Source organism: Diabrotica virgifera, chromosome 1 (assembly GCF_917563875.1).
Source record: "Diabrotica virgifera virgifera chromosome 1, PGI_DIABVI_V3a".
Taxonomy (NCBI): Eukaryota; Metazoa; Arthropoda; class Insecta; order Coleoptera; family Chrysomelidae; genus Diabrotica; species Diabrotica virgifera.
In genome coordinates this window covers 313,716,129-313,728,693 of record NC_065443.1, presented here as the reverse complement: position 1 = coordinate 313,728,693, position 12,565 = coordinate 313,716,129, and the positions used below count along the sequence as shown (strand labels likewise).

The window sequence follows — 12,565 nt, the reverse complement described above, 5'->3', positions numbered from 1 at the left end:
TGATGATTACTAGACAGGTAAATTATCACTGTATACCGGGTGTACCAATCAAGCTGTTTTTTTCTTAAGTTCACCACTCCCTGCGGAATATTCGAGCATTTATAAAATACTGAAATTAAAACCCAACTATAGCCTCAGATTTTCTTAAAATCCTGTTTTTTGATTCACTCGCTTATGTTGAATAATAAAAAAGTTAGGTAGTTTAACAACTAGCCATGTTCTTCATAAATACAGGGTGTTTCTAAATAAGTGCGCCAAACTTTAAGGGGTAATTCTACATGCAAAAATAATGACAGTTTGCTTTATAAACGTTGTCCGCAAATACTTCCTTCAAGTGATTTAGAATCAGATCATGAATATTGCTCTTTAACCTTTAACTACACGCGCTGGCGTACTTTGTACGCCAGATATAAGAACTGTACTGGAAATATATTTAAAAATTTAATTTTTAACCTTGCTTATTTTTCTAACCTATCACTGGAATGTGCTTTACAATTTGGTTTTAGTTTCGTTATAATCGGCGTTCTGGAAAGATCGTAATTTACATTTTATTATTTATTGTTTCCGGTGGTGGACAATATACCCCAGGATTATATTACTATAAGTCGTAATATAAGTACCGGGTGTCCCAATAAGAATGGCTCTCGGCCATATCTCAGGAACCGTTTATAGTAGAGCTTTGAAATAAAAAATTTTATAACAAAAGTTGCCTCAGGAAAAGCCTGGAAATTATTTTCATAATTGTGGGTCCACCGCTAGAGGGCGTAATTGAATATCAAAAATAAAAAAATCTAAATTTTACAAAATTTTCCTAATGAAGGGGCACTGGAAATCCGATTATTGTATTCTTCATCAAATTCTGCGCATATTTGATTTAACAAGTTTAACTCTACCTTTGCAAATAAGAGGTGGGGGTGAGTGGGAACCTTGTTATGAAAAAATGCCTGTAAGTCCGGTTCTGCTAAATCAAATTTTGAAAACTGGGTCTTGTTGAAGACAGATCTTTTTCTTCAATGTAAGCGTGATAATTTTGAACCATCCTAATAAGTAATAAGCCAGCTGGGAGGCGTTATTTAATTTTTTTCAGAAATCTAGTTTTCTTTGGAAAATATTAAATACAAGTATGCATTTTTAATCATATTTTATAAAATTAGATTAAATTAGCAATAGAATAGCGAAAACCGCATGTCGATACCTTTTTTCTATCTCAAGATATCTCGAGAAACGTGTAAATTTTATACATAACTGTTACTATCACCGGTAAACTAAGTTAATGAAAAGTAGTGTGCTGTGGAAAAAAACAAAATAACATTTTCCTGATGTCAACGTATAAAAATATAATTAATTAAAACAACAATATAAAGAGAAACAATACTATTAAAATTAAATATAACACAGAACAAAAAGAACTACTTAGTGACGACCTAAATATTCAAATTGTTGCCCATCATACACTACTCTAGAATACATTATCCAGAGAATACTAAACGCTATTCAAAGCATATCGAGAGCAGAAATTGAGACTGCTGTTCAATCTACTCTTGAAAGAGTAAATGTTTGCAACGAAAGTGATGGGCAAAAATTTGAACGTTTATGTCATCACTAAATAGTTGTTTTTATTTCTTTGTAATAGGGCTTTTCAACGCTTCTCATTTGTTTCGAGCCTCTGTCATATGCCGTATAATCCGTGTATAATATTAATATACGAGATATGAACGAGGCTCGAAACAAATGAGAAGCGTTGAAAAGACCTAATATACGTTGACAGCTGGAAAATGTTTCTTTGTTGTTTCCATAGCACACTACTTTTAATGAATTTCGTTTACCGGTGACAGTAACAGTTATGTTTTTAAATTTACACGTTTTGTAAGATCTCGAGATAGAAAAAAGATATTAACATGCGGTTTTCGTTATTCTGTTGCTAATTTTGTCTAATTTTGTAATATGGTATTAAAAATGCATGTTTGTATTTAATATTTTCCAAGGAACACTAGATTTCTGAAAAAATTAAATAACACCTTCTAGCTGGCATATTACTCAGTAAGTTGGTTCGAAATCATAACTTTTACATTGACGAAAAAGATCTGTCTTCAACAAGACCAAGTTTGCAAAATTTGATTAAGCAGAACCGGACTCACCGCCAGTTTTTCATAACAAGGTTCCCACTCACCCCCACCTCTTATTTCCAAAGATAGACCTAAACTTGTCAAATCAAATATGCGTAGAATTTTATGAAGAATACGACGATCGGATTTCCAGTGCCCCTTCATTAGGAAAATTTTGTAAAATTTAGATTTTTTAATTTTTGATAATCAATTACGCCCTCTAGCGGTGGTCCCACAATTATGAAAATAATTTCCAGGCTTTTCCTGAGGCAACTTTTGTTATAAAATTTTTTATTTCAAAGCTCTACTATAAACGGTTCCTGAGATATGGCCGAGAGCCATTCTTATTGGGACACCCGGTACATATTTTAATTGTTTTTTAGTCATTATGGCAAAAAATGTATTTTTCTTTGTAAACAATACTTTTTCTCCTGTAAAAAATCACATTTAAAAAAATTTTTTATTAGTAATTTTATTTATCATGGAATCCAGTTATTCCATAATTCCAGTTATAAATCCCAATTGGCTTACTGAAAAGGAACTCCAAGTATTCACTGATGCCGAATAAGATTTATAACAAACAACTAAGTGTATTTTTTCAAAAAAAAATTAAACAAATCCGCTGTTTTTAAGTGTATTTTCTCGTGGCGTACAAAGTACGCCACGCGTGTAGTTATGTTATAACTTGATGCGCGGGTAGTTAAAAGTTAACTAATTGTTTCAAAATCTCTAATAGCGTAATATTTTTATTACAGAAAGAAGAAGGTGAAAATCGTCCTTTCCGATTCAGACGAATCGGATACCGAGAAAAAAGCAAAGCGCGAGGCCAGCGATTCTGAAGAATCGGATAAATCAGATAAATCAGATAAATCAGAGAGCAGTAGCAAGAGTAAAAAAGCTTCAGATGAGGAAACCGTAACGTAAGTAGTAGATTTTGGATCACTATTATTGGACATTTCTGTTGTAAAACATGCAGTGCAAAAAGTGCTTCTGGTTTCCAATCTATCTCTAAATTCTAAATCCAAACTGCGTTTCATATTAATCTTCTTCACATTTATTCCTTACTATGGTCTGTTTTTAAACTAGGAGGAGCAATTCAAATTTACCGCGCCTTAACGCTTGTTTGTAATTGGTCCAACGGCAGGAAAGTTTACTCCACTGTTATGAAAATTTGACACTAATGACATTTATGAAATTTTGACACTAGTGGCATTTCATAGGTTAATTAAGTTATATCAGCATTTTTTGTGTTTTCTGCGTTATTCCTTTAATTTCTAGATTTTTAGTCTACTTTTATATAAAGAAAACAGTTGTTTTTAGAACTGTTTAACGACGTATTAGTACAGGGTGAGGAACAGTACATACTCCTACAGTACAGGAATTAGTACAGGGTGAGGTAGTGAGGAACTGTACATACTCCTACCTCGTATAGAGGCTCCTATGGGGAATAACAAATGGCCATTAAAAAGTGTCTGCTCCCATTGTTTAATAATATACAGGGCGAGTTTCGCATTTTGACAGAAATTTGTCATCATCATTCTCTTTGCCTTATCCCTATGCGGGGTCGGCTTCCCTAATTGCATTTCTCCACACAATTCTGTCTTGGGTCATATCAATGTTAATCCCCTTTACCAACATGTCCTGCCTTATCGCCTCCCCCCAGGTCTTCTTTGGTCTTTCTCTCCTACTCCTTCCAGGAATCTGCACTTCAGCTATTCTTCGTATTGGGTGATTAACGTCTCGACGTTGAACATGACCAAACCATCTTAACCTATGCTCTCTCATTTTGGCATCAATTGGTGCCACACCTAGACTTCCCCTAATATACTCATTTCTAATTTTATCCTTCTTTGTCACTCCACTCATCCATCTAAGCATTCTCATTTCCGCCACATGCATTCGTTGTTCCTCTTTCTTTTTCACTGCCCAACATTCAGTTCCGTACATCATAGCCGGTCTTATGGCTGTTTTATAGAATTTTCCCTTCAGCTTCATTGGAATTTTTCTGTCACACAACACACCACTCGCTTCTTTCCACTTCATCCATCCAGCCCTAATTCTACTGCATGCATCTCCATCTATTTCTCCATTACTCTGTAATACCGATCCTAGGTACTTAAAACTATTGCTTTTCACAATCATTTCACCATCCAAAGATACCATTTTATTTGTAGTAGCTCCATCTTTAAATGAACATTCCAAATACTCTGTTTTTGTCCTACTAAGTTTTAAACCTTTTTCCTCCAGAGCTTGTCTCCACTGTTCCAGTTTTTGTTCTAGGTCTCTTTCACTATTTCCTACTAACACGACATCATCAGCATACATTAAGCACCATGGAGTGTTACCCTGTAGTTTCGTTGTTATCTGGTCCACAACTAATGAGAATAAATACGGACTAAGCACAGAACCTTGGTGCAATCCTACTTTCACATGAAATTTATCAGTCTCTCCCACACCTGTCCTAACACTAGTCGTTACTCCCTCATACATATCCCTCACAATCTTTACATATTCACCAGGGACTCCTTTCTTATTGAGTGCCCACCACAGAATCTCTCGAGGAACTCTATCATATGCTTTCTCAAGATCAATGAATACCATATGAGCGTTTGTTTCTTTACTCCTGTATTTTTCCATCAATTGCCTTATAATGAAAATTGCATCTGTTGTTGATCTACCCTGCATAAAGCCAAATTGATTCTCGGATATTTCGGTCTCTTCACGTATCCGTCTGTCAATTACTCTTCCCATATTTTCATGGTGTGGCTAAGCAGTTTTATAGCCCTGTAGTTTGTACATTGTTGTATATCTCCCTTGTTTTTGTAAACAGGTACCAGTATACTGCTTCTCCATTCGTCTGGCATTTGTCCGACTTCCATAATTCTATTAAATAGACCTGCTAGCCACCTTGTTCCTGTCTCTCCCAATGCTCTCCATACTTCCCCAGGAATATCATCTGGTCCTACCGCTTTTCCTTTCTTTATTTTTTGAAGCGCTTGAGCCACTTCCTCGTTGGTTATTTTGGTGACCATTGCTGCTACTGTCTCCGTTGACTCTACAGGCTGTCTGTCAAATTCTTCATTTAATAAGCTGTCAAAGTACTTTCTCCATCTCTTTTTGACTTCCCTTTCGTGAACTAGTATTTTATTATTTTCATCTCGGATACATCTAATCTTGACAGAAATTTGTATTCGTCATAATTTTTTAACGGTCAGATCGATGTGTCTCTTATTTTGGCCAATCGTTACACTATTACCACCTAATCAACTAATTTATTCAAATTAGAAAAAATCTGATCCGGCTTTAAAAAAAATTAGTTCGTTTTGGTCTTAGAAAAGATTTCACCCTGTATACGCTTTTTGAAAACTCTAATATGAATTTTACAAATTAGACAAATAGGCAATTAAAATGGTATATTTATTTTTTTCCACACACGATTACTTAATTTTTTATAAAAAAATCAAATTTCACTATGAACTAAAAGTTTGGTAAAGTGAACCATAGATTTAAAAAAAATAATTTTTATTACAAAAATTAATTTTTTTTGCACAAATAAGTAATTTATGGTACCATCCAAACAACTGATTTATTCAAACTAGAGAAAAATCAGGTCCGGATTTAAAAAATTAGTTCGTTTTGGTCTTAGAGAAAATTTCACCATGTATACGCTTTTTGAAAACTCTAATATGAATTTTACAAATGAGACAAATAGGCAATTAAAATGGCATATTTATTTTTTTTTCCACACGATTACTTATAGGCCTTGGGCCCGCATATACAATTATTATTTATGACCACACCGTTGAAACTTTTTGTACTTGTTATTTGGGTGGAGTCGGACAAATTTTGAGCTTGGCGCATTATGGTAGTGGGGCGTTTGTCTGTCAAGCGGTGACGAAGTTGTCAATTTTATGCAAGAAAAAAATTTATTACCACATTGGTCATTCTATTTTAATCAATGGATTTTATCATATAAACAACGAAAACAATTTTGTCGGACAAAAATATTGGGGCATATGACGCGTCGGACACGCTAAATATGTCAAATTTATGAAAATAATAAATTTATTACCACATCGGTACTTTTAACGGTATCTATCATAAAACCTTTTTACAATAATGTGGTAACCTTGTCGGACAATTTTCACGGGGCATATGCGCAGTCGGACGCACCGAAGATGTCAATTTCCTGAAAATTTTTTATTTATTACCACAGATGTCATTTTTATTTTGTACTGTTCTTTTACATGTGTAATGCATATTGGATCACTTGTCGGACAAAAATAATGGGGCGTTTTGGTACAATTAAAAGAAGAAGTAATTTTTATGCATACAGGGTGTTTGGTAAAGAATGGGCCATAGCTTAACCTCAGGTTCCTGAGGTTAAAATAGGCCGATTTAAGCTAACTTACCTTAGTACAAAGTTTATAATAGCCGAGATACAGGGTGTCAAAGTTAAACTTTTTTTTTATTTATTATTTAATATTTCCTGATAGGTATGAGATAACAACATGAAATTTTATATTTGGAGGTTTCTTGGGTCGAGAAATCTAAATTCCTTACCAAAAATTATGCATTGCCCAGAGGGCGCCACATATGCCTTTCAGCACTCATTTATTACGTTCAATTTTTTTTATCCCTCACTCTGTATAATTTTGACATTAAAATTTTTATTTTCCTATTAGTTTTACTTAATAAAGGTATACTTCTTTCATCTTCCTAAACTCAACCGTTTTCGAGATAAACGCATTTTAAATATGCGATACACCATCATTTTTAGCATAATATCATTGAAGTTACACCCGAAAAATAACTTAAAATTTATGAAAATAATAAATTTATTACCACATGGATAATTTTAACGGTATCTACCATAAAACCTTTTTACAATAATGTGGTAACCTTGTCGGACAATTTTCACGGGGCATATGCGCAGTCGGACCCGCCGAAAATGTCAATCTCCTGAAATTTTTTTATTTATTACCACAGATGTTATTTTTATTTTGTACTGTTTTTTTACATGTGTAATGCATATTGGATCACTTGTCGGACAAAAATAATGGGGCGTTTTGGTACAAATTAAAAAAAATTAATTTTTATACATTTTTGACTTCATATTAAATTACGTATTTTTCGGCTCATATTACCCGTATGCGCGCCAATGGTGAATATTAAATTCTTAACTGTAGTTAAAAATGTGCAATAACTACCTCTTAAAACCCACCAAATTTCATTTGCATATCTCAACTGGTTTTAAAGCAATAAATAAATCGTCAGTTTGTCAGAAAAACTTCAACACCCCCTATCTCGGAAACGATGCATTTGTGGACATACGTTTTTCTCGTAAAGCAAACTGACTTTATTTTGTCATGCACAATTACTCCTTAAAGTTTGCCATTTAAAAACACACTTTGTCTATGAAAAACATGGCTAGTTATTAAAGTCCTTAACTTTTTTATTATCCAACATAAACGAATGAATGAAAAAACTGAATGTTGAGAAGGAATGAGGCTATAGTTAGGTATTAATTTTAGTATTTTATAGATGCTAGAATATTCCACGGGGTGATGCGAACTTTGAGAAAAAACATTTTTCCCTTTTTAAATAGAAATTGAATAAAATTTCTGAGATCGGTAACTTTTGAATGGTATATACAATTTTCAAAATTACAATGGGATAAGACAGGGAGATTCCCTGAGTCCTCTGTTGTTCAACCTGATCATGGACGAAATAATAAAAAAAGTAAGAACAAAAAAAGAATACCAAATGGGAGAAAAACCACTTAAAATAATCTGCTATGCAGACGACGCAATACTAATCTCTCAAAATGAAGATGATTTACAACGTATGCTGCACGAATTTAATATAACCGCTAGAAAATTTAACATGTAAATTTCCCTAAAAAAGACTAAATGCGTGGTTATAACAGCAGATCTAATAAGGTGTAAATTAGAGCTGGAGGGTCAAATAATAGAACAAGTCATGGAGTTTAAATATCTAGGCATCACACTATGCAGCTACGGAAAGCTCGAAACAAAAGTGGAAGATCAGGTGAATAAAGCAAACAGAGCCGCAGGTTGCCTGAATGAAACAATATAGAGAAATAAAAACATCAGAAAAGAAGTGAAAGGCAGAATTTACAAAAGAGTCATCAGACCAATAATGACATACGCGGCAGAAACACAACCTGATACAGAAAGGACAAAAAGAATGCTATAGAAACAGCAGAGATGAAAACATTGCGAAAAATCGATGGTAAGACGCTGTGGGATAGAGCTAGAAGTGCAGATATATGAAGGAGATGCAAGGTGGACAACATTAATAACTGGGTGAAACAGAGGTGTAACCAGGATGATCCTTAGGGGGAGTTACGTCTACTTGAAGGTCTCTGGGGGTATGGAATAATAATTGTGTTAAGCGTATAGAGCTCAAAGTACATCCAAAAGGGGGGTTATAACCCCCAAAACCACCCCCTGGTTACGCCTATGGGGTGAAAAGCAGAAGAGTAGAATGGAACGACCACATAAGCCGAATGACAACAAATAGAGTAGTAAGGACGGTCAGAGAAGGTTCCCCAATAGGAAGACGATCAGTGGGAAGACCACGAAAAAGGTGGAATGACAACTTACTGGAGGCACATTGAAAAACAGACAGAGTAATGTTGTCGGAAAAATGGTTTTAAAGGTAAGGGTTGCACGAACCCAGTAAAGTTCAAAAGACAGTTTATTAATAAAAATTAAATTTTTTGTCTTACTTTGGATTTGACCCAATATTTTTGTCGGACACTTAGATTTTTTGATTTGGAATATAACTACTTATAACCTGATACTTGTGTCGGAAATTCTTTTTTATTTCGAGAAAAAAAACTACAGAACGATGTTTGTCGTTGTTCAAGGAGTATGTACACAAATTATCAGATCACAATTTTTCTAAAATTTTCCCTCTTGTCGGAAAATTTTTTAAGAAAATTTTGGGTTCCGATCTACGTCATACCCTTTTAAATGCTTTACTAAGTGTGTGTACCAATTTTCAGCTAAATCGATTCAAAAGTAACCGAGAAACACTGTATTAAATTTTTTTTTTGATAATACCTCCTCGTCGATAGCCTAAAAGAATTAAGTTTTCTGTTCGTTTGCCCCAACATTTTTGTCAGACAATTATATTTTTTGTTTAAGAATATAATTACTTGTAACCTACTACTTTTGTCGGAAAAATGGTTGTAAAGATAAGGGATGCACGAACCCAGCATAATTTGAAAGTATACTTTACTAATAAAAATAAATTTATTGTCCGACTGTCGAGTTGCCCCAATATTTTTGTCCGACACTTTGATTTTTTGATTAAGAATATAATTACTTATAACCTACTAATGTTGTCGGAAAAATGGTTTTAAAGGTAAGGGTTGCACGAACCCAGTAAAGTTCAAAAGACAGTTTATTAATAAAAATTAAATTTTTTGTCTTACTTTGGATTTGACCCAATATTTTTGTCGGACACTTAGATTTTTTGATTTGGAATATAACTACTTATAACCTGATACTTGTGTCGGAAATTCTTTTTTATTTCGAGAAAAAAAAACTACAGAACGATGTTTGTCGTTGTTCAAGGAGTATGTACACAAATTATCAGATCACAATTTTTCTAAAATTTTCCCTCTTGTCGGAAAATTTTTTAAGAAAATTTTGGGTTCCGATCTACGTCATACCCTTTTAAATGCTTTACTAAGTGTGTGTACCAATTTTCAGCTAAATCGATTCAAAAGTAACCGAGAAACACTGTTTTAAAAATTTTTTTTTGATAATACCTCCTCGTCGATAGCCTAAAAGAATTAAGTTTTCTGTTCGTTTGCCCCAACATTTTTGTCAGACAATTATATTTTTTGTTTAAGAATATAATTACTTGTAACCTACTACTTTTGTCGGAAAAATGGTTGTAAAGATAAGGGATGCACGAACCCAGCATAATTTGAAAGTATACTTTACTAATAAAAATAAATTTTTTGTCCGACTGTCGAGTTGCCCCAATATTTTTGTCCGACACTTTGATTTTTTGATTAAGAATATAATTACTTATAACCTACTAATGTTGTCGGAAAAATGGTTTTAAAGGTAAGGGTTGCACGAACCCAGTAAGGTTCAAAAGACAGTTTATTAATAAAAATTAAATTTTTTGTCCTACTTTGGATTTGACCCAATATTTTTGTCGGGCACTTAGATTCTTTGATTTGGAATATAACTACTTATAACCTGATACTTGTGTCGGAAATTTTTTTTTATTTCTAGAAAAAAAACTACAGCACGATGTTTGTCGTTGTTCAAGGAGTATGTACACAAATTATCAGATCACAATTTTTCTAAAATTTTCCCTCTTGTCGGAAAATTTTTTAAGAAAATTTTGGGTTCCGATCTACGCCATACCCTTTTAAATGCTTTACTAAGTGTGTGTACCAATTTTCAGCTAAATCTATTCAAAAGTAACCGAGAAAAACTGTTTTAAAATTTTTTTTTTGATAATACCTCCTCGTCGATAGCCTAAAAGAATTAAGTTTTCTGTTCGTTTGCCCCAACATTTTTGTCAGACAATTATATTTCTTGTTTAAGAATATAATTACTTGTAACCTACTACTTTTGTCGGAAAAATGGTTGTAAAGATAAGGGATGCACGAACCCAGCATAATTTGAAAGTATACTTTACTAATAAAAATAAATTTTTTGTCCGGCTGTCGAATTGCCCCAATATTTTTGTCCGACACTTTGATTTTTTGATTAAGAATATAATTACTTATAACCTACTAATGTTGTCGGAAAAATGGTTTTAAAGGTAAGGGTTGCACGAACCGAGAAAGGTTTAAAAGACAGTTTATTAATAAAAATTAAATTTTTTGTCCGACTTTGGATTTGACCCAATATTTTTGTCGGACACTTAGATTTTTTGATTTGGAATATAACTACTTATAACCTGATACTTGTGTCGGAAATTTTTTTTTATTTCGAGAAAAAAAACTACAGAACGATGTTTGTCGTTGTTCAAGGAGTATGTACGCAAATATCAGATCACAATTTTTCTAAAATTTTCCCTCTTGTCCGAAATTTTTTTGGGAAAATTTTGGGTACAGCTCTACGTCATACCCTTTTAAATGTTTTACTTAGTGTGTGTACCAATTTTCAGCTACATCGATTCAAAAATATCCGAAAAAATCTGTGTTAAAATATTTTTGGATAATACCTCCTCGTCCATAGCCTAAAAGAATTAAGTTTCCTGTTCGTTTGTCCCAACATTTTTGTCAGAGAATTACATTTTTTGTTTAAGAGTATAATTACTTTTAAACTACTGCTCTTGTCGGAAAAATGGTTGTAAAGATAAGGGATGCACGAACCCAGAATAGTTTAAAAGTATAGTTTATTAATAAAAATTAAATTTTTTGTCCGACTTTGGATGTGCCCCACTATTTATGTCGGGCACTTAGATTTTTTGATTTGAAATATAACTACTTATAACCTGATACATGTGCTGAAAATTTTTTTTTAATTCGAGAAAAAAAATACAGAACGATGTTTGTCGTTGTTCAAGGAGTATGTACACAAATTATCAGATCACAATTTTTCTAAAATTTTCCCTCTTGTCGGAAAATTTTTTAAGAAAATTTTGGGTTCCGATCTGCGTCATACCCTTTTAAATGCTTTACTTAGTGTGTGTACCAATTTTCAGCTAAATCGATTCAAAAGTAACCGAGAAACACTGTTTTAAATTTTTTTTTTGATAATACCTCCTCGTCGATAGCCTAAAAGAATTAAGTTTTTTGTTCGTTTGCCCCAACATTTTTGTCAGACAATTATATTTTTTGTTTAAGAATATAATTACTTGTAACCTACTACTTTTGTCGGAAAAATGGTTGTAAAGATAAGGGATGCACGAAGCCAGCATAATTTGAAAGTATGCTTTATTAATAAAAATAAATTTTTTGTCCGACTGTCGAGTTGCCCCAATATTTTTGTCCGACACTTTGATTTTTTGATTAAGAATATAATTACTTATGATCTACTAATGTTGTCGGAAAAATGGTTTTAAAGGTAAGGGTTGCACGAACCCAGTAAGGTTTAAAAGACAGTTTATTAATAAAAATTAAATTTTTTGTCCGACTTTGGATTTGACCCAATATTTCTGTCGGACACTTAGATTTTTTGATATAGAATATAACTACTTATAACCTGATACTTGTGTCAGAAATTTTTTTTAATTGGAAAAAAAAACTACAGAACGATGTTTGTCGTTGTTCAAGGAGTATGTAAGCAAATATCAGATCACAATTTTTCAAAAATTTTCCCTCTTGTCCGAAATTTTTTTGGGAAAATTTTGGGTACAGCGCTACGTCATACCCTTTTAAATGTTTTACTTAGTGTGTGTACCAATTTTCAGCTAAATCGATTCAAAAATAACCGAAAAAATCTGTTTTAAAATAT

The 12,565-nt window shown here is 33.0% G+C and overlaps 1 protein-coding gene across 2 annotated transcripts in view; it reads left to right on the top strand.

Annotated features, from left to right (window-relative positions):
• LOC126886299 (transcriptional regulator ATRX homolog) overlaps positions 1–12,565 on the top strand; it is a 140,286-nt gene that overhangs the window by 44,035 nt on the left and 83,686 nt on the right. For both annotated transcript variants that reach the window (XM_050653173.1, XM_050653181.1), the window contains one exon: positions 2,861–3,025. In XM_050653173.1, coding sequence (XP_050509130.1) covers positions 2,861–3,025 — 165 coding nt within the window. The remainder of the gene's footprint in view (positions 1–2,860; positions 3,026–12,565) is intronic.